The sequence below is a fragment of the Indicator indicator genome, chromosome 11 (assembly GCF_027791375.1).
Source record: "Indicator indicator isolate 239-I01 chromosome 11, UM_Iind_1.1, whole genome shotgun sequence".
In the NCBI taxonomy this organism is placed as follows: domain Eukaryota; kingdom Metazoa; phylum Chordata; class Aves; order Piciformes; family Indicatoridae; genus Indicator; species Indicator indicator.
In genome coordinates, this window is record NC_072020.1 from 13,107,460 (window position 1) to 13,129,079 (window position 21,620).

Below are 21,620 nucleotides of genomic sequence, written 5' to 3' on the forward strand. Positions count from 1 at the left end.
GGAAATTTTTGACCCAGATGTTTTTACTGCAACATTTGCAAATTCTCATCCTATCCCAGGACAATATGAAAGTTACACAAACAAACAAAAAGCCTGTCCTGAAGAACTGCAAATGCAGTTTTGGCTTTTGCATGATCCATCAAGAGAAAATCTGGGGTTTTCATTTCAACGCAGTATTTTTCATCCCCCAATGCAATCTAACCTACTGTGTCAGGAAGACTGGCATTTCCATTTTGTCAGTTTTGGTTGGGTTTTGGCTTTTTTTTTCTTTTTCATAGAATCTTAGTGTCTGACAAGTGTGGCTTTTCTGGATTTTACTGATGTGACAGGATGAGGGGCATTGGCTTCAAACTGGAAGAAGCTTGATTTAGATGAGACATTAGGAGGAAAACCTTCCACAGAAGGGTGGAGAGGCACTGGAATAGGTTGCCCAGAGAAATTGTGGAGGCTCCATGCCTGAAATGTTTAAAGCCATGCTGGATGGTGCCTTGAGCAACCTAGTGCAGTAAGGGGTGTTTCTGCTCATGGAAGAGTGCTTGGAACTAGGTGATCTTTAAGGTCTCTTCCAACCCAAATGATTCTGTGATACTTTTTTCTTGTTTGACTTGAGAACCTACAGGCAAATATAGTCTGTATAATGAACCTTCATGTTAAAGAGATACCTGAGCCAATTCTAAGATAGCACATCCACATAAAACAGCTCTCAGCTATGCTGGGTTTGCTCCTAGGTGCAGTATAGCCTCTCATTAGAACTAATTACTCTTGGCACAGCATCATGCTGATGCAGCTGTGGAGCTTTCAGAGCTACTTCATTTGGCACTTAGCTCAGGAATCACTTCAGTCTTGGGCATAGATGGGCACTGTCATTTGGTCAAATGAGTGAAGCTTTTGCTCATTAGTTCAAAAGACCATTTCATTTGGGAATTAGATAAATGATTAAATCTTCCAGATGCTTAGGTCAATTATTATAAATCTGGTCATGATTTTTGACACTACCTGGTTATTAACAGCCAAATAATTCCTGCCTTGCAGTCAAGCAACTTGAAGCAACAGTTTCCCTCTGAGATGTTGTTTTGATGACTTTAATTTTTAGCTGTGTCCCTCGAGAAGTGGCCTCCTCAAAGCAGGTCCTTGTGTTCCAGTATGGGACTTCAGGCTAGCATCTGGAGCCCTTTCCACAAATTTTCAGCAGCCAGGAACAATTTATCCATGCTGTTTCAGTGTCAGCATTGTCATGGCCATCTCTCACCCCTGTGTAAATGAGGGTAGCAGGGCAGGTAATTTAGAGAGATGACCTTGTAGAACTGTCTTTAAACACAGCTGTCTAAGTGGGAAAGGTGGACAATGCAATTGCTTTCAAACCCTGGAAAACCCTCATTTTTAGCCAAACTCTATTAAACTTAAAAGTGTCCAGTGCTGGGGATCCCACCACTTCCCTGGGGAGATGATTCCACTGGCTCATTGTTCTCATTGTAAAAATTTTTCCTCTTGTGTCCAATAATAATCTCCACAGAAGTAACTTGTGCCCATTACCCCTTGTCTTTTCCATGTGACTCGCTGCAAAAAGGGAGTCTCCATCTTCTTTTTTAGCCACTCTTTAAATATTGGTACATGGTGGTAAGGTCTCCCCTGTGCCACCTTTTCTACACTCTGAACAAGCCCAATTTATGGGAAGGGTTCCAGTGATGACAGATATGAAACCTGATCTAGACCCTGCTGATGGATACCATATAAAGATACATAAACCAGTGAGCCATTCATCAGAGGTGCATTTTACAAAGGAACTGTTCAAGAAGTTTGGAAGATGTTGCCTTTGCAGGGATAGAATATTTTCAAGCTGTCTTCATGGAACAAGGGAGCAAATTGGAGGAGGGAAATATCTTCTGGCAGGTTTTAGCCTACAGTTTATAGCTTATTGTTGTATCCTGTTTTACAGCCAGGTAAGTGAGCTCCGATTCCAGCCATAACAAGACAGTTATGTTCTAAGAATGGGATTTCAAAAGGATCTGAAAGAAGTTAGGTACTATTCCCTTTGATATAAGTCAACTAAAACATCAGTGAGTCCCATTGAAAGGTATAAAAATACATCAGGGGAAGTAAGAGAAGCAAAGTACAAGGGAGGAGATGAAAGTAAATGATTTCAGAGAAAGGATAATGGGAATGAAGGAGAGAAATGGAGAGACAGGCATACAAGCCTGACTGTGGGAAGGACTGTGATCCCTCCTTTTTTGTCACAGCTGATATGTCTTAAGAACCTTCACCTGCTGTTTAGCATCTTGTGAGCACCCACCCATCTGCCAGCATCTCTTTCTTTTCTGGCAGCTTCATTATAGTTAGAAATCCTAGCCTGCAATTTATCAACAAGGACCAAACTAGGAAAAAAAAATAAAAGGGAGACTTGAAATACAATTCTAGGAATTGTAGGAAAATGGAAGACCTAGCTGTTCACAGATCTTGAGTGCCAGAAAAGTCTCATCAGGTCATTTAGCCCAGCCTTCTTCATACCAAAGGATGTAGAAGTGCATGCTACCTCCCATGTGGTTGAGCTTCAGCACTTGTGTTTAAAGCATATCTCCCAGAAAGCCTTGAAAGGAAGAAATGGAGAATCCCACAGACAATGTAGTCATGGAATCATTAAATACCAGGGTGGAAGAGACCTGAAAGGTTATCTGATCCAACCTCCTTTCTTGGCATAAACACCATCTAGACAAGATAGCCCAGACCGCTTTCCATCAGAAGCTTGAAAGTGTCCAGTATTGGGGACTCCACCGCTTGTGCCCATTACCTCTTGTCTTTTCCATGTCACTTGTTGCAAAAAGGGAGTCTCCATCTTCTTTGCAGCCACCCTTTAAATACTGGAACATGATCATAAGGTCTTCCCTGAGTCACCTTTGCTCCACACTGAAACAAGCCCGTTTCTCTCAGCCTTTCCTCACGTGGCAGCTTCCCACTCCTTTGGTCATCTTTGTGGCCCTTCTGTGGACTTTGACCAGCCAGTCCACTTTTTTTTTGTGTATCAAGGACCAAAACTGCACACAGTGCTCCAAGAATGATCTGACAAATACTGAATAGAGTTGGACAATGACTTTATCTCTGCTGGTGACAACTTTGTTGATGAAATCCCGCATCATGTTGGCTTTCCTTGCTGCTGCTGTCGTACATTGTTCACTCATGTTGAACTTGTCGTCCACCCTGACCTCAGGATCCCTTTCCATACTGTTGCTCCTCAGCCAGGTAGATGCCAGTCTGTACTGCACACCTTCACTGTGGTTCTCTGGGAGCAAGATCCTTGCTGAACTTCATAAGGTTCTTGTTAGCCCATCTTTCCAGCCTATCCAGATCTTCCTGTAGGGTGGCTCAGTCGTGTGCAAAAATGCTTTAGATGTAAGATGAGGAAATGGTGGGATCTGAATAGAGCTAAAAGACAAGAACACAGAACAAGGAATGAAAAGGACATTTTGTTTGCCAAAGTTGTACTTACATGTTTTGAACAGATGGTTGACAAGGACCTGAGACCTTAGAAAATGGAATTGATGAAAGAAATGTGTTCTTCTTTAATTATATCTAATTGCACAAGGAACAGAAAGGGTAAAACTAAGCCACAAGCCTCAGTTTATTGAGTAAATACATGGCAGGAGCATGTAAAAAAAAAAAATCACCCTTGCTCAGTTTTAGGAAGTTTCCATCACAAAACCTTGTACTGGCTGAATAAATGAAACCCCACATTTATTTTCTTGGATTTTTTCATTTAATAATTAAGCAATGTGAGACATTTGTTCAAATGTCCAAAGGCCTCTGATGAGAAGATTATTCTGGAATGTTTTTCCTTGCCTAACTCTAAGATTAAATATAAAAATGTAATATGAATATGTACAAATGATAGTCTTATGTCAGAGGGAGTAATTTTCTTCAGTGTGTATGAATACTGTGCTAAGTCTTTCAGGCTGTGAGACAGATTTCAGTTTAAAGCCATGCATTAAGCTAGGCTATGAAGGCACAGAACTTTTACTTGAAAGATTCTCTATGCTCTGTCTTTTAAAGGAAGAGCAATTTTCCTTGGGGAAAAAAAATGTAGAGATGCTTCTATCCAGAAGACCAAGAGCTTGCAAAAAAAAGAAACATCCTTGCATAGGTTTTCAAAATCCTGGGTGGAGTTGTACTCAGGGTAGCCATGAGTAGTATGAACAGTGCCATCATTTCATAGAATCATAGACTGATAAATAGTTTAGGTTGGAAGGGACCTTAACAATCATCTATTTCCAGTCCCCCTGCCATGGGCAGGGACACCTTCCACTAGACCAGGTTGCTCAAGGTCTCATCCCACCTGGCCTTGAACACCTCCAGGGAGGTGGCATCCACAGCCTCCCTGGGCAACCTGTTCCAAGGACTCATCCCCCTCACTGTAATTTCTAATATCCAGTCTAAACCTACCCCTGTCAATTTTAATGCCATTCCTTCTTCTGCTATCAATTCAAGACCATGTAAAAAGTCCCTCCCCAGCTTTCATTCAGGCCCCTTCCGGTACTGGAGGGCCACTATAAGGTCTCTCTGAAGACAATAAGATGAAAAGTCTGCTGAGGGGTTCTCATTTCATAGCTTTGTAGACAAATGGGTTTTGAAAAGCAATTCAGGCCTGATAGTAAAGAGATCTGAGGCAGTTCCTCAAAGCAAGAAGGAGAATTACTCACCCACCCTGGAAAACAGGCATGAACACAACATACAGCTTAAGCACTGCTCTAATTCCTAATTTGCCTGAGTTTATTGACAGAACCACTGAAGTTGTAAGACATAATACCATTAAAATGAAACATCTTTATTTCTTTAATGGCAAGCTTTGGCTCATACAGATTTTCTGTCTTGTAAAGTGCAAAAGGCCAAACAGACTAAATTCATGGCTTATGAAAGGCTGTGCATTGCAGAAATTAAATTATTTTATTCAATAGGGAGCAGAAAGTACAACAGCAATAAAGTGTGCTCTTAATTTTTTTCTTTTAAAAGTGGGCCAGTTTTGCAGAAAAACACCAAAGGTGCCAATTGTATAATAAATTTGGGTTGAAAGAACATACTCTGTAAAAAAGTTTATTCCTATCCTTCCAGCTTTCATTAAAATGTGTTTAATTCAGTCTGACATAACCTTGTGAAAATCTATTAGGCCATGTACAAAAATATGTCCCACTATTTATCAGTTTTGTTAGTGATAATGGTTGTGGTGTGCTGCTTCTATCACAATTTAATAGCCCTGCTGAGTAGTATTTTTACAAGACTGCTTTATTAATTCAACCTAACAAGAAACCACAGCTCTGTTGGAGCCCTGAAACCATAATTGGGGTATGCAAAGTTCTTTGGAAGAAGAAGGGTGCTGCAGCTTTTTGATTTTATAAGAAAACTAAATTAAATGGAATTCTTGGTTGTCTTTAGTTCTGCCTGATACATCCTTTGTGAATACTATCACTGATGAGCCGTTTTCTGTAACCTTTTCATGTGGTGTTTTGCCATCATCATATAATTTACAAGCTTAAATTTTAGATTCATAGAATTGTTTTGGTTGGGAAAGCCCTCTAAGATCATCCAGTCCAACCATCAACCTAAGATCACCGTTGCCATCCCCCGAAGTGCCATGTCCACACATTTCTTGAACACCTTCAGGGATGGGACTCCACCATCTGTTCCAGTGCCTGACCACTCCTGGCACAATTTCAGGCCATTTCCTCTCATTCTATCACCTGATACAAGGGAGAAGAGACAGAATGGCACCTGGCTCCAACCTCCTTTCAGGGAGTTGTAGAGAGCAATGAGGTCTCCTCTCAGCCTTCTTTTCTCCAGACTAAACAATCCCAGTTCCCTCAGTCGCTCCTCATAAGCCTTGTTATAGCTGTAAGAAAGTCCAGTTCATGTCTCCATTACAAAACCATCTATATATTACTAATCACACTCCCTGTTTCACAAGAACAAGTATCCCTTCCAGAATTGCCATCCCTGGAATGGTTTCAAAGAGGCAGAGATGTGGTCCTGAGGGACATGGTTTAGCAGCAGACTTGGCAAAGTTGGAGAATGATTTGGAGAGTGGAGAATTTGATGATCTGAAGGGTCTTTTCCAACCCCACAATCCTACAATTCCATGATTCTATTGATTTTATGGTTTGCTGAGGATGACCTGGAGGAATGTTTAGTAGAGCCTAAGGGACATTTCTAAATCTTCTAAACAAGTTTTGTATTATCTACCATAAATAGATTACTGTACTTTGTCAGCCATAAAATCCTACCTAGGACATTACTGTTGCATTATTAGTCTATTGTAAAAAATTAATTACCTCTCAAAAGAAAAAAGAAATATAAACAACTTCTCCATCAAAATATATCTTTCCTTAAGCAAAACCCTAAAGGAACTGGAAAGCTTCAGAAATTTAAAATTGCTGTCACTGTTTCAGGGTCTGTTGATGATGTCTTCTACAAGCTGGTGAACAGTTTTTCCTGAAATTATTAGTGAAACTAAAACATTATCTTTGAGGATATCACTTATTTTGGTTACATTTTACAAGCCAAACTGGTTTGATTTCCATTACATGCTATAGAAACTTTTCACAGTGGCTTCCTTGGAAATACTTTAACTCCTGCTCATGACAGAACAAACTGAACATGCTGATAAATTCTGAAAGGTGGTTGACTAGCATTTTTTTCTAGAAAATACAATCCTCTTGCTTTAGGCAGTAGAAACAAATTTTTTTACAGAAACATATGATGAGTTCCCTTTCACTTGGTCTTTCAGCTGCTACGGAGGTTTCCTTTTCATTTGATGTTGGAAATGGACCTGTGGAAATCGTTGTTAGATCTCCCAACCACTTGAATGATGACCAGTGGCACCGGGTCAACGCCGAGAGGAATGTCAAACAGGCCAGCCTGCAGGTAGACCAGTTACCCCTGGAGGTGCGGAAAGCACCGACAGAAGGACACACGCGACTGGAATTGTACAGCCAGCTCTACGTTGGTAAGATCCAGAGTGGGTAGCTGGGCTTTGCTCTCCCGTGTTGAACACCCTTTGCCCTATGTCCTGCAGCAGCAGTTAGTTTAATGTGGTGAGTTACCCTCCTGCAGCACCTGCATGACAGCTGAGAGAAAATTATTCTGTGCTGACAGGAGTGCCTGGGGGAACTGGCACTGTTTAGTCTGGAGGAAAGGAGGCTGAGGGAATACTTTCTCACTCTCTACAACTCTCTGAAAGGAGGTTGGAGCAGAGTGGGTGTTGGTCTCTTCCCCCAAGTAACTAGCAATTAAGATGAGAGGAAATAGCCTCAAGTTGCACCAGGTGAGGTTTAGTTTGGTTATTAAGAAAAAATTTAGTGACAGAGTGATCAGGCATTGGAACAGGCTGCCCAGGAATGTGGTATAGGCGCCATCCCTGGAGGTGTTCAAAATACATGTGGACATGGCATTCTGGGACATGGTTTAGTGGTCATGGTGATGTTGAGTTTGTTGGATTTGCTGTTCTTAGATCTCTTTTTCAACCTTACTGATTCTATGATTCTGAGGGACATGGTTTAGCACCAGACTTGGTAGAGTTAGGTAATTGTTGGACTCAATGATCTTAAAGGTCTTTTCCCACCCAAATGATCCTTTGAACTTGTCATTTTTCTCTTTCCCCACCTGCATCTCCTGGCTGGAGGTGCCTCGAGCAGGCAGTAGTGCCAAACTCCTCTTCTGTTGAGCATCTCTTTTGCACACAGACAATTATTCACCAGAGAAATAAAGAATTCTGTGCAGGTCTTGCCAGGTCGGTGTGTATCTGCAGTACCTATCCCAGCCTGAGCAGCACTTCTGCCCTCTTCAGGTTTGATCCTCACCCACCCTTTTATGCTCATGGCTTTCTCTGTGGTCTTTTCCCTTTAGTCTCACAGGCTCTTTGCCTATTTGATGTAGGAAAGCATCACACAGTGTTACACAAATTCATGCTCCAGAACCAAATTTGTCCAGCTGCTTTCTGGAGCTGCTGGTACCTGTTACATTTTGGGCAGGCTACTCCAGCAGCACTTGTGTTTCTCTGAGTGCTAGCCCCAGGAGATGCCAAGTGCCATTAGCTGGAATCACAACTGCATGAAATGTTGAGCAAATAAGCACTTCCCAACCTCTCTATATATCTGTTAACAGGAGAATAGAGAAAGGAGAAGGGGAAAAAAGACATTCTCTCCTTTTTCCCCGTTTTAGTCAGGGTTCAACATCAGAAATTAATTAAAATGATGTGTAAAGCCTTTGCTATCCCAGCAAACAGCACAGTGTCTTTACTGCCAAACCTCAATGTCCACATCTGCACCAGGTTTTCTCTCTTTCTAAATCACATCCATTTGACATAACTCAGTGACTGAAGCACACATCTCAAAGAGCAGATTTAATTTAAATCCTTACTTGGAGCCAGACAGGGAATCAATTTGTGTTGGAGTGTCCCACATGAATACCCTGAATATCAGGGACTGGAGAGTAATACCAAACAAGAATTGTTTTGGTGTCTCCTGCTCTATTTTCTGTACAATTAAGTATCTATTCCTTGGACCAGCAAAAGAACCTGAGATATGATGACTTCATGTCCAAGGGGCTAGGACAGTCACCAGGAGGGGAAAGAAGGGAATTACATATATTAGGGTATTTTTCGTAGAATCATAGAATTGTTAGGGTTGGAAGGGACCTCAAGGGTCATCTAGTTCCAACCCCCCTGCCATGGGCAGGGACACCTCACACTAGATCATGTTACCCAGAGCCACATCCAGCCTGGCCTTAAAAATCCTCCAGGGATGGGGCTTCTACCACCTTCCTGGGCAACCTGTTCCAGTGTGTCACCACCCTCATGGTGAAGAATTTCTTCCTAACATCCAATCTGAATCTACCCATTTCTAGTTTAGCTCCATTCCCCCTAGTCCTATCACTACTTGACACCCTAAAAAGTCCCTCCCTAGCTTTCTTGTAGGCCCCCTTAAGATACTGGAAGGCCACAATAAGGTTTCCTTGGAGCCTTCTCTTCTCCAGACTGAACAGCCCCAACTCTTTCAGTCTCTCCTCATAGCAGAGGTGCTCCAGCCCTCTGATCATCCTTGTGGCCCTTCTCTGGGCATGTTCCAGCATGTCCAGATCTTTCTTGTAATAGGGGCTCCAGAACTGGATGCAGTACTCCAGATGGGGTCTCACCAGAGCAGAGCAGAGGAAGAGAATCACCTTCCTTGACCTGCTGGCTGTGCTTCTCTTGATGCAGCCCAGTCCATCATTGCAGTGTATATCACAGAATCCCAGCATGGCAGGGGTTGGAAGTGACCTCTGGGGATCATTTAGTCCACCCCCATCTAGTTTATGCCCATTGCCCCTTATCCTATCACCTCTCTAAGTTTACACAGAATGAAACAACACCAGAATGCTCTCTGCCCTCTGTGCTTATCAGAGGCTGAGCGCTGCCTCCTTTCACTCCAAATCATCCAGTTACCAGCAGCTGATTTGAAGCAGCCTTTTCTCTCTGGTTTGTATCTAGTCATCTTCTCCACTCAGGTAAATATCAGCCTTTGTGCTCTGTGGTGATGAGCACTCAGATCTCCTTAGGGATACTTCATCACCCATGACACTTGTAGTAATCAAAGAGGTGAGAGAAGGAGGATGTGAAACGCTGACAGCTACTCATTGTTATTTGCTTGCTTATTTTAGGGCTTTTTTCTTTCTAATCCAGCCCTGGATAAGACTTTCCTAGCTGAAATCCTGGGATGGGGCCAGGGTGAGGAAGGAACAGTTCATGCTGACTGCTAAGAGAAGCCACATTTACAAATATAGCTCTTCAGTGTTGCAGGCCTAAGGCAGTGATTGTACCCCTGGGTACCCCCTGAGTATTAGGTTCAGTTTTGGGGCCCTTACTACCAGAAGGACATTGAGGTACTGGAGCAAGTCAAAAGAAGGGCAGCAAAGGTGGTAAAGGGTCTGGAGAACAGGTCTAGTGAGTAGCTCTGAAGGATTTGTTCAGTTTAGAGAAAAGGAGTCTCAGGAGAGACCTCATTGCTCTCTACAACTCCCTGAAAGGAGGTTGGAACCACATAGGGGATCAGTCTCTTCTCCCAGGAAACAGCCTAAAGTTGCACCTGGGGAGGTTTAGGCTGAACATTATGAACAATTTCTTCCACAAAGGGGTTGTCAAGACCTGGAACAGGCTTCCCAAGGAAGTGGTGGAGGCCCCGTCCTTGGAAGTGTTAAAATACAGAGATGTGGTGCTGAGGGACATGGTTTAGTGGTGGACTTGGCACACTCAGTTGATGGTTGGACTTGATGATCTTAAAGGTCTTTTCCAATCAAAATGATTCCATGATCTTTCACCTTATACTCACACACCTGGTGTGCCTTGGAAATTAACATCTGTATTTCCTACTGCAATTGAGTGTGAGGATTTAAGTCTTCTTTCCTCGTTGTGGCTTTGAAAAATGCCACACTGGATAGCATGTTATGGTGCTATTATTAGCATCCATCATCACCAGTCATATGGAGAGCAAGTCAATAACTTTGCAGTTGAGCCAAGCCCATTTTTCTTCACTTTTATCTGTAAAACTCTTGAAGTTGAAATCGAATAGAGCCTTCCAGTGGAAGGCTAGAGTCTCTAATGTCTAATCAGTGTAGAGCACATGCTTACTACTTATGGTAGAGCATTGAAAGCTTAGATTTCATTGATTTCATTATAGAATCATAGAACTGTTGAGGTTGGAAAATAACTTTGAGATCCAACTGCTCACCTAGAGCACTAATGCTCACCACTACTGCTAAGCTACTACCAGTAAACCATGTTGCTAAGCACCAAATCTTTTAAATACCTTCAGGGATGGTGACTCTACCACCTTCCTGAGCAGCCTGTTCCAATGCCTGAGAACCCTTTTGGGGACGAAATTTTTCCTAATATCCTTTGGCTTGACTTGAGCCCTTTTCCTCTTACTGCATATGAGAAGAGACTGAGGCCCTCCTCACTCTAACCTCCTTTGAGGTAGGTGTAGAAGGTGATGAGGTCTTCCCTCAACCTTCTCCTCTGAAGACTAAACAGCTCCAGTTTCCTCAGCTGTTTCTCATATTACTTCGGTTCAAGGCCCTTCACCAGCTTAGTTCCTCTTCTCTGGACCCCCTCCAGAATCTCAGTGTCCTTCTTGAAGTGAAGGGTCCAAACCTGAACCCAGTATTTGAGGTGTGGCCTCACTAGTGCTGAGTAGAGGAGAACAATAGGATCATAGAATTATTTGGGTTGGAAAAGACCTCTAAGATCATTGAATCCAACTGTCAGCCTATGACCACCATGGCCACTAAACCGTGCCTCAAAGTGCCATGTCTACCCATTTCTTGAACACCTCCAGGGACTGTGACTCCACTACCGCCCAGTCACTGAGTAGAGGGGGACAATGATCCTGGGGACAATGATCATTAGGACAAGGCCATTCCTTGCCTTCACAAAGAAGTTACTTATTTCCAGCTCTTGTCACAAGCCTAGCAGGATATTTTATGTGAGGCAACAGTAAGACCTCTTTGATATTGTCTCATGGCTTTACCTTCCCTCTTTCAGGTGCTGCAGGAGGCCAGCGAGGCTTCTTGGGATGCATTCGTTCACTAAGGATGAATGGGGTGACATTGGACCTGGAAGAGAGAGCAAAAGTGACCCCTGGAGTGAAGCCTGGCTGCTCTGGCCACTGCACGAGCTACGGGATGTACTGTGCGAACGGTGGGAAATGCGTCGAGAAGTACAACGGCTACTCCTGTGACTGCTCCAAAACTGCCTACGATGGACCATTCTGCATTAAAGGTAAGTGTTGTAGTGCAGGACACAGACTGTGGGACAGCTGTCTGCCTGAGAAAATACAACAACAACAATGCTTCAGCTCCTAGTAATCAAACAAGTAAATTCTCTTTAATACTTCTCACAGATAGGTCTGATTATACACCCAGGATTTAAAGGTGATGACTGAATGTCATCTCTCTCATTAATACTAATGTCTGTGCCTGTGGCAGTTCAGGCTGGGTGCCTCCTGTTACTGCCACATGAGTTACACCTCCGGTGTCCCCAGTGTCCAACCCAATAAGGTGGGCAGCGGCAGCAGTGTATTGCTACCCACAAATCCTGCGCCCTAAAAATCCATCTGCAGAGTCATTCTCTGCCTCTTTCTTCCCTCTCTGCTCCTGTGGGAGATGCTCCCTATCGGGTAACAGTGGGGGAGTATCTCAAGGCCTCTTAGGCTTGTCTAGGCCTAATGCCAGGAGGAGAAAGGAGGTGGGGGGGGGAGGCAGTCTCAGACCTGGCCAGCCTAAGACCAGCCTAGCAGTGGGGAGGGAAGAAAGAGCCCTGGGGGTTTGGGTGGACCCTCAGTTGGGAAGAAGGGAAGGGTTGGGAAGCCTTTGGGTGTTAGGTAAGGGGCTCTGTATGCTTTGGGATGTTCTTGTCACTATGCTTTGTAGTTTTTGTAGTTCCACCAACTGCTTTTCCATTTAAACTTTCCATCACTCTCCAGTCCGTTTGTGTGAGTGTCGTTCTTCTGTCCCTCTCAGGGCAAGAGAGGATCTGTCTGGCCCCAAACCAGTACAGTGACCTATGGAAATCAAGCTCTCTATAACTCCCTGAAAGGAGGTTGGAGCTAGGTGGGGGTTAGTCTCTTCTCCCTAGTAACAAGTGACAGGATGAGAGGAAATGACCTGAAATTGTTCCAAGGGAGGTTTAAGTTGGATATTAGGAAAAATGTCTTTACTGAAAGAGTGGTCAGGCACTGGGACAGGATGCCCAGGGAGGTGGTGGAGATATTATCCCTGGAGGTGTTCAAGAAATGTATGGACATGGCACTTGTAGGCATGTTTTAATGGCTGCAGTGGTGTTTGGTTGATGACTAGACTTGATGATCTTAAAGGTCTTTTTTAACCCAAACCATTCTATGATTCTATGTTTATATATGTATTAACAGACTTCTAATAGACATAGCTACATTTTAAGAAGATATAGTTGTGTAGAGTAAATCTGAAGACAGATGAGTTACATATGACCCAATGTTCTCAAATGCTGGAACAGGCTTCCCAGGGAGGTGGTTGAATCTCTGTCCCTGGAGGTGTTTCAAAGAGGATGAGATGTGGTGCTGAGAGATGTGGTTTAGCACCACACTTTGTAGAGTTAAATAATGGTTGGACCTGATGATCTTAAGGGTCTTTTCCAAATGAAAATTATTTTTTAACCTGCACCATTGGATGCTGTGATGTTGGGTGAGTCTGAGACAAGCGGAGCTGGGTGACTCTGAGATGAGTTGTTAACTCCACTAGGAAATCAAGTCGGCTGCCAAGAATAACAGGGTTAGTGCTTTGCACCATAAACTAGGACTAAGTTTCATTATACTGTTCCTCTGAGTAAATCCTCCAGGCCAGGTAGGTCTGTTGATTTGATAATCAATAGGACCTGACTTTTCAAGTCATCACATTCAAACCAATACAAGATACTACCAGAAAAGTGCACTACTCAGCAGGAGCGACAGGTGACACAATGTAGTACTTTTTCATATACCTTCCTGTTGATTTTAATTTGTCACAGGAAGCTTTTCTTATCCAGAAGCTTTATTCTTATATTTAAGTCACTTCTCCATGGTAAATTGTTGGGGTTCTCTACAAACTGAAACTGCTAACATATGTGAAGAATCAAAGAGAAAAAAACGTCATTGCTGGACAGACTGGATCAATGGGCTGAGGTCAATTGTGTGCAGTTTAACAAGGCCAAGTGCTGAGTCCTGCACTTGGGTCACAACAATCCCATGAGATGTTACAGGATGGTACAGAGTGGCTGGAAATCTGCCCAGCAGAAAAGAACCTGAGGGAGCAGGTTGGCAGTGGCTGAGCAGGAGTGATGGTGTGCCCAAGGCAGCCAACAGCATCCTAGCCTGTATCAGCAATAGTGTTGACCAGCAGGACCTGGGAAGCAATCCCTGTACTCAATATTACTGAAGCCACACCTTAAGTAGTGGGTTCAGTTTTGGGGTCTTCACTCCAGGAACAACACTGAGGTGCTGGAGTGAGTCCAGAGAAGGGCAACAAAGCTGGTGAAGGGTCTTAAGAACAGGTCTGGTGAGGAGCAGCTATGAAAACTATGATTGTTTAGTCTGCAGAAAAGGAGGCTGAAGGGAGACCTTGCTCTCTGTAGTTCCCTGAAAGGAGGTCATAGTGAGGTGAGTTTTGAAAATGGCCTCAAGCTGGACTAGGGGAGGGAGGTTTAGATTTCTTCACTGAAAGAGTGGTCAGGAATTGGTACAGGCTGCTTGGTGAGGTGGAAGAGTCACTGTCCCTGGAGGTGTTCAAAAACCGTGTAGACATGGCACTTTGGGACATGGTTTAATGGCCATGGTGGTGCTGGGTTGACTCTTGGATTTGATGATCATAGAAATCTTTTCCAACCAAAATGATTCTGTGATTCTATAAGTAAATCACTGTACAGTGGTTCATAAACAATAAATGCATCTCACAATCAAAACTGTCCTTGCATCTTGTGGACTCCTTAGCTGATTAAACCCATCCTTAGAGCTATTGACTGATGACTGACAGAGAGTTGAATGTTCCCAATGTGGCTGATGTGGTAGTGACCTGTAAATTACACTTTTGTTTTGTTTTGTTGATGTTGTTTTTTATTTGTTTGTTTGTTTTTCACAAGGACCAGAAAAAGGGCCAAAATTCAGTCTGACACATATTTTATCTTTATTTTTTGGTTTGTCTTTGGGGCATATTCAGTTGGCTTCACTTCTTTTACAGCTCAGAGAAATTGTTCTCTGCAGTGTTTCTGCAGTCCCACAGATTGCTTTATGACCTTTTCCTGTCCTTTGTTTAAGCATCAGTTTTATTTTTCTTTTTTTTTTTCCTCCCACAGCTGTCCCATCAGCATAAAAGCATTGCTGAGAGAACACTTAAGGTTTGTTTATTTGAAAAAAACAAGCTCTTTCCTTCAAACTGACAAAAGGAGTGAAGGTCAAATGCTGAAATGGGTATGGAGAGCATGTGGCAGCACTGTGGTGTGGGGCATCCCCCAGGGAGAAAGAGTTCCTCCTTTGAGTATGGAAGTGCTGAGGATCTACAGTAGGAGAAAAACATGCCTACCACCAGAGCAGAGCTCTGCTCTCTGCCTTATTAAACATGCAGGGTTGTGCTCCAGTGCTTTGAAAATCGTCTTTCAGTTAAGTTGCAAGAGTTCTTTTATTGGAAAGAAAGATTCTATTTTTTTCTCTTTGAAGCCAAACAAACCTTCTCCATACCATTTACATATCTCAAAGAGATATCAACCTGATTCTAAGCTGAATTTGTCAGCCTGCTTATTATACATAACAAACTACAAATAATATGTAAGGACAAATATGTAAGGCAAATAAATCAAGGTGATAAGTTAAAAAAATATTAAGTCTTGGCTCAGAAAATACAATGACCTTCCAATTTCTTTGCCAGCTAATCATAAGAAGCCTGCTCTGCTGTCATTGCTTTATTGATTTCTGATGTTCTGTGAAAGATGAGTAGAATCCTAGAATCACTTTGGTTGGAAAAAACCTTTAAGATCCTGAAGTCCAACGTGTGCAAAGGCAAGGGAGAGATTTGAAATTCTTGTACCAAACAGCCATTTGCAATATTTATACACCTCCATGCTACTGAAGTGGTATTATTGGCACCTCACAGGCTGTTAAGGTCTTTGTCCTTGCAATAGCTCTGTGATGTGAGATGTTTTTATTATGGTAATGCAGAAAGCAAGCAAGATAATGAGGGGAGCAAGGAACTGCTCACTTTTCAAGTGGATACCTGTGGTACAGGGAGGAATTGAAGCCAGATCTCATCTATCAAAGTTGTCATTCTGAGTACTCGTTAAGAGAGTATTCAACTCTAAGAATGGCTCTTGCATAGCTACAGGTTTTCCTGTGAGGTTACCGAAGGAGCACCTCCACAGACTTCTCAGCAGGGTGTGGAGGGTTAACCATTATGAATATTTCCATTAGAAAGGGAGCTGGCTTTTCCTTTAGATGCAGCAGAGAATAGACAGTGCAGGTTGCCATTCCCTTTTCTGGAGCCAGCTGTCCTAGACATCAGTTCAAAGAGCTGCAGCTACAAAAAGATATACAGTAACTTCATATCAGTGCAGAACGAAGTGCAGTTGTGCTTTTCCTGGCATTTTTAGGCTTTTCTTTGCGTGTGGAGTAAAATACAAAAGATACAGCAATTGCTTGTTGGACTTTATAAAATGCAAAGCCACTGAGGATTTGTTTTGTCCATATGAATACATCAGTACTAAGTATGAAATGAGCTTTCTTGAACAAATGACTAGCAGAATTGGAGCATATGTGTGACCAGCAGATGCAAGGAGGTTCTCCTCCCTCTCTGCTCAGACCTAATGAGGCCACACTTGGAGTATTGGGTCTGGTTCTGGGCTCTCCAGAGTCCAGTGGAGGCTACAAAGAGCATCTCTGTGAGGAGGAGAGGCTGAGAGACTTGGGGCTGATTAGCCTGGAGAAGAGCAGAGTGAGAGGGGATCTTCTCAATGCTGACAGTAGCTGAAGGGTGGGTAGGAAAGAGGATGGGGCCAAGCTCTTCTCAGTGGTGTCCAGTGACAGAACAAGGGGCAATGTGCACAAACTAGAACACAAGACATTCCATCTAAACATAAAAACTTTGCTGTGAGGGTGCTGGAGCCCTGGATCAGGCGGCCCAGAGAGGTTGTGGAGTTTCCTTCTCTGGAGAGGTTCCAATCCCACCTGGACGTTGTGATCGTGGGAAACCTGCTGTGAGTTACCCTGCTTGAGGAGGGTGTGTGGACTATATGATTCTCAGAGGTCTCTTCTAGCCCCCAGTATTCTGCAGTTCTGTGAAGGACTGCCATAGGAAGCCATTCCAGCAACCTTTACTAGATGTAGTAGGTTATATACTATCAAGATAGGCAGCTGTGCTGTGTTTCCCATAGAAGACTGTCAGAGTCAGCCTTCGTTGTAAGAATGTCAGCTTTGAGTTAAGGAATAGACAGGAGTGCATTATCTTGAAAAGCAAAACCAATTAATATTTTCAGCTGAAAATATTAATTCTGCCAAAAGTAGTTGTATTTCCTGTCAGGGGTGTTGAAACGGGACATTTTGTCTCAGATTGGTTTTAAATCTTGGTCTGGATAGCACCTCCTGGGAGCTACAGTTCAGTTGTCTCTTGCATTGTTCCCAGCTGAGTCAAGCACCCTACTTCATTTTAAATCCCATGAGGGCATCCTGGTTATGCAGTTCTCAAGAAGGATTGTGAAGAACTTTCTAGCATTGTGCCAATCCTACTGCAGATCTTTCAGGTGCTGGAACTGCTGTCATTCCTTTGTGAAGTTCTTACCAAGACACTCAGATTTGCTGGTCAGAATGGCTGGCTTTGCTTTTCCTTGCCAGTATTTACCGACTGTTTCTCTTAAAACTCTTCCTTATATCTCCTTTTAGCAGAAGAGGATATAAGGAAAGAGAAGTCTTTTACCTGCTGTAAGACTTCAATGAGAATAAATCTCAAGTGTGGTTCTTCTGGTCTCTAGGATTGATATGAGATATAGGCATAGATGTCCTGTGTGACCCAAAGGAAATCTTTCTTTGGCTCTGTGAATCCAGGCGCACACTGGTATCTCAATGAAGATTGTCCTTTTTATTCTCATTAGAAAATTCATAGATTCATAGAATGGGTTGGATTGGCCTTAAAGATCATCTAGGTCTAATGCCCCTGTCATGGGCAAGCACACCTTTCACTAGACCAGACCAGTCCAACCTGACCTTGAACATCTCCAGGGAGGAGGCATCCATGACCTCCTTGGGCAACCTATTTCAGAGTCTCACCGTCCTCGCTGTAAAGAATTTACTTCTAATACCCGCTCTAAGTCTCCCCTCTTCTAGCTTAAAGCCATTCCTCCTCATCCTATCGCTACAAGGCCTTGCAAAAAGTACCTCCCCAGCTTTCTTGTAGGTCCCTTTCAGGTAGGTTTCTGATCTAATGATTGGCAAAGTGCTTAAATGATGCAGCAGTAGAAACATGCAAAGATTGGACGTGATCAAGTCAATATGTATCATCCAAAACGTATAAGCATATGTAATTTCTCTTTTTCTTTTTTTTCCTCTTATGTTGAAGATGTTGGAGCATTTTTTGAAGAAGGAATGTGGCTTCGTTACAACTTCCTCTCCCCAGGGACTACCATGAAGGATTTGGTTAGCCGAACACTTTTGAGTTCCTCAGATCCTGAGATCACAGTGCCTGACCTCAACTTGAATAAGGAAGAGCTCAGCTTCAGCTTCAGTACCACCAAGTCCCCTTGTGTCTTATTGTATATCAGCTCCTACACCCCGGACTTCATGGCTGTACTTGTCAAGCCATCTGGTAAGCAACCGGTGAACTTTCACCACTGAAGGCAAAATAGTAACACCAGGCTGAAGCTGGTGTTCACCTGAAGCTCTGAACTCATGAGGAAGTCTCTCCACCTTTGTCATGGAACTACCTGAAACTGTATTCTTCTGTGCTAGAGTTTGTACTGATGTAGTTAGGTAATGATTGGACTCAAAGAACTTAAAGGTCTTTTCCAACTGAAACCATTCCATGATTGTATGATGCTATGTACTGTTTCATGTAGTGGGGTTTCAGTAGCCAGCCTTCCTTCTCAAAACAAAATGGAAAGCAAAGAACAATGAAAAAACCCTGCTATAATAGATGTGTACCATGAACTGGAGTTATGGAGGGGACAAGCAGGGAACCACATGTAGGCACACTAATCACTGACCTCATGGCAATGTCACCAGTAGCCAGTGGAAAGTGCAATGTACTGCTCTTCTGAAGATCTGGAGACCTCTAGATAACCACTGAGGTGGCTGAAAGATGGATGTAACATAGCTGACAAGGTCCTAAATATTCTGGTGACAGCTGAAGGTTGGGTGTGGAACATTAGCTATTACAGTATTAGAAGTGTACATGAACTGAATGTACTTTGATTCCGATGTACTCTAGAACTGCAGCATCTCTCAGGAGGAGAGGCTGAAATACCAGGGGCTATTTAGCCTGGAGAAGAGCAGGCTGAGAGGGGCTCTTCTCAATGCTAATCAATAGCTAAAGGGTGGGGGCCAAGAGGATGGGGCCAGACTCTTATCAGTGGTGTCCAAAATGGAACACAAGAGGTTTCATCCAAACAGAAGGAGAAATGTCTTTGCTGTGAGGGTGCCAGAGCCCTGGAGCAGGTTGCCCAGAGAGGCTGTGAAGTCTCTGGAAAGATTCAAAATCCACGTGGAGGTTGTGATCCTGAGCAACCTGCTGCGGGGACCCTGCTTTAGCAAGGAGTTGGACTAGATGATCTCCAGAAGTGTCTTCCAATGCCTACTCTGATTTTGTGATCCAAACAGTGCCTTGAAAACCTGAAGCAGGATGATTTTACTACTGTTCTCTTTTATGGGATAAGATGATATGAATAGCCAGGTGGGGGTTGGTCTCTTCTCCCCGGCAACCAGCAACAGAACAACAAGACACAGTCTCAAGCTGTGTAAGGGGAAGTTTAGGCTTGATCTTAGAAGGGAGTTCACAAAACAAGTGATTGCCCATTGGAATGGCCTGCCTGGGAGGTGGTAGGATCAATGTCCCTGGAGGTGTTTAAGAAAAGACTGGATGAGGTACTTAGTGCCATGGTCTAGGGTTGGGTGATTGGTTGGACTTGATGATCTTGAAGGTCTCCTCCAACCTGGTTGATTCTGTAATTCTGTAATATTCCACATGCCACTCATTCTTTTCCTTTGATAGGGAAAAAGGTGCATGAGAGAAATCCCACGTCAGACATCTAAACTATATTTATAATGATGGAGAGCTGCTGTTTAGGGCCAGAATATTTCTGAGTTTGATCAATAACGAGATCTGTATTTCACTTTTCAAGCACTTCTAATCAAATATGAAAATTTATTACAAAGAGCAGACACTTCACTTTCATTTAGGAAAGAAAAATCTGTCTGGCAGGATGTCATGAGCATCAGTTAACCACTTTTGACTATACTTTTCTAACAGTATAACCTGAAATTTTCATTTCATCATATATTATTAAACCTCCATAAGAGTCCAGACGGTCACCTGTCAACAACCATTAAATGTGAGAGCAAGAAAATCCCTTGGTAGATTATGTGTCAGTGTTAATTTGCTGTATTTCTGCCTTTCTTCAGTGCATATTAATGGTTTATTCTTCAGAAAACATCATGTTTTATATAACTTCCAAGAATTTTACTGCAGCAAAGATAATCATCACCACAACAGAAGTGCTACTTGTTGTGCTCAGATTTGTACCAATTGTCCATATTTTTCAAGGCATAGCTCCAATTTGTTTAGTTTACAATCTGGAGTATTTACAAACACTTCAGTTTGGAGGTGCTGGTCATTGTCACCCTTTGGGGTTATAAACTAGAAGCAGTTTTTATTCCAGTAGCTTTAGGATCTCAAGCACTAGCTCTTCTCCTACCACAGAGACCAGCCCTGAGAGCCACCGAAGTGTAAAATGATAACAGTTGTATATGAAAGACAGGGGAAATGGCTGGTGAATAAAGATGAAAATAACTGAGGGATCCTTTCACATTTCTTTCACTAGGGAATCTGCAAATTCGGTACAGCCTGGGAGGCACCAAAGAGCCATACAACATTGACGTCGACCACAGAAACATGGCTAATGGACAGCCCCACATGGTTAACATCACGCGCAATGGACGAGACATCGTGCTGCAGGTGGGTTGAGCTTTGTCTGATTCCATAGCTTGTACCGTTGTGACACCCGGGAAGTCACTGTCTCCATGTATTCATCACTGGTGAGGCTACACCTTGAGTACTGGGGTCAGTTATGGGGCCTCACTACAAGAAGGACATTGAGGTGACAAAGCGGGTCCAGAGAAGGGCAATGAAGCTGGTGAAGGGTCTGGAGAACAGATGTGGTCAGGAGCAGCTGAAGGAACTTGGGTTGTTCAGTCTAGAGAAAAGGAGGCTGAGGAGAGACCTTGTTGCTCTCTACAACCCCTTGAAAGGAGGTCGTAGTGAGGTGGATATTGGTCTCTTCTTCCTAGTATCAGGTGACAGAATAAAAGGAAATGGCCTGAAATTGTGCCAAGGGGAGTTTTAGTTTCAATTATAGGAAAAATTTATTTCTATAAAGACTTGTCAGGCATTGGAACAGGCTGTCCAGGGAGGTGTTAGAGTCACCATCCCTGGAGGTGTTCATGAAATGTGTGGACATGGCATTTTGGGGCATTGTTTAATAGCCATGGTGGTCTCAGGTTGATGGTTGGAATCAATGATTTTAGAGGTCTTTTCCTGCCAAAATGATTCTATTATTTTGTGTCTTTGTGGACTCCATCCCTCAGTGCAATTAGGAAATAAAAAGTATGGTAGATGAAGTTGTTCTTGCCAATCCGACTCCAAGGAGTTAACAAAACTGTTCCCTCCCTCTGTTGCATCAAGTCATGTTCTGAAATCTTCATTCTAGTGGGATGACAGCTGGGCTAATACAGGTGTCACTGTAGACGCTCGAGGGCATCAGAGACATCTGGGCTGATAGATAACATGGGACTCAGAATAAACCTGCAGCATTCGGGAGCAGCAGCTGGAAGCCAGGAGGGATACCCTAC

The 21,620-nt window shown here is 43.1% G+C and overlaps 1 protein-coding gene across 1 annotated transcript in view; it reads left to right on the forward strand.

Annotated features, from left to right (window-relative positions):
• The window catches only part of CNTNAP2 (contactin associated protein 2), a 664,834-nt gene that overhangs the window by 579,301 nt on the left and 63,913 nt on the right, over positions 1 to 21,620 (forward strand). Inside the window, exons 17-20 of the mRNA XM_054385136.1 lie at positions 6,767 to 6,985; positions 11,555 to 11,791; positions 18,118 to 18,363; positions 20,594 to 20,727. Of these exons, the coding sequence (XP_054241111.1) occupies positions 6,767 to 6,985; positions 11,555 to 11,791; positions 18,118 to 18,363; positions 20,594 to 20,727 (836 nt within the window). The remainder of the gene's footprint in view (positions 1 to 6,766; positions 6,986 to 11,554; positions 11,792 to 18,117; positions 18,364 to 20,593; positions 20,728 to 21,620) is intronic.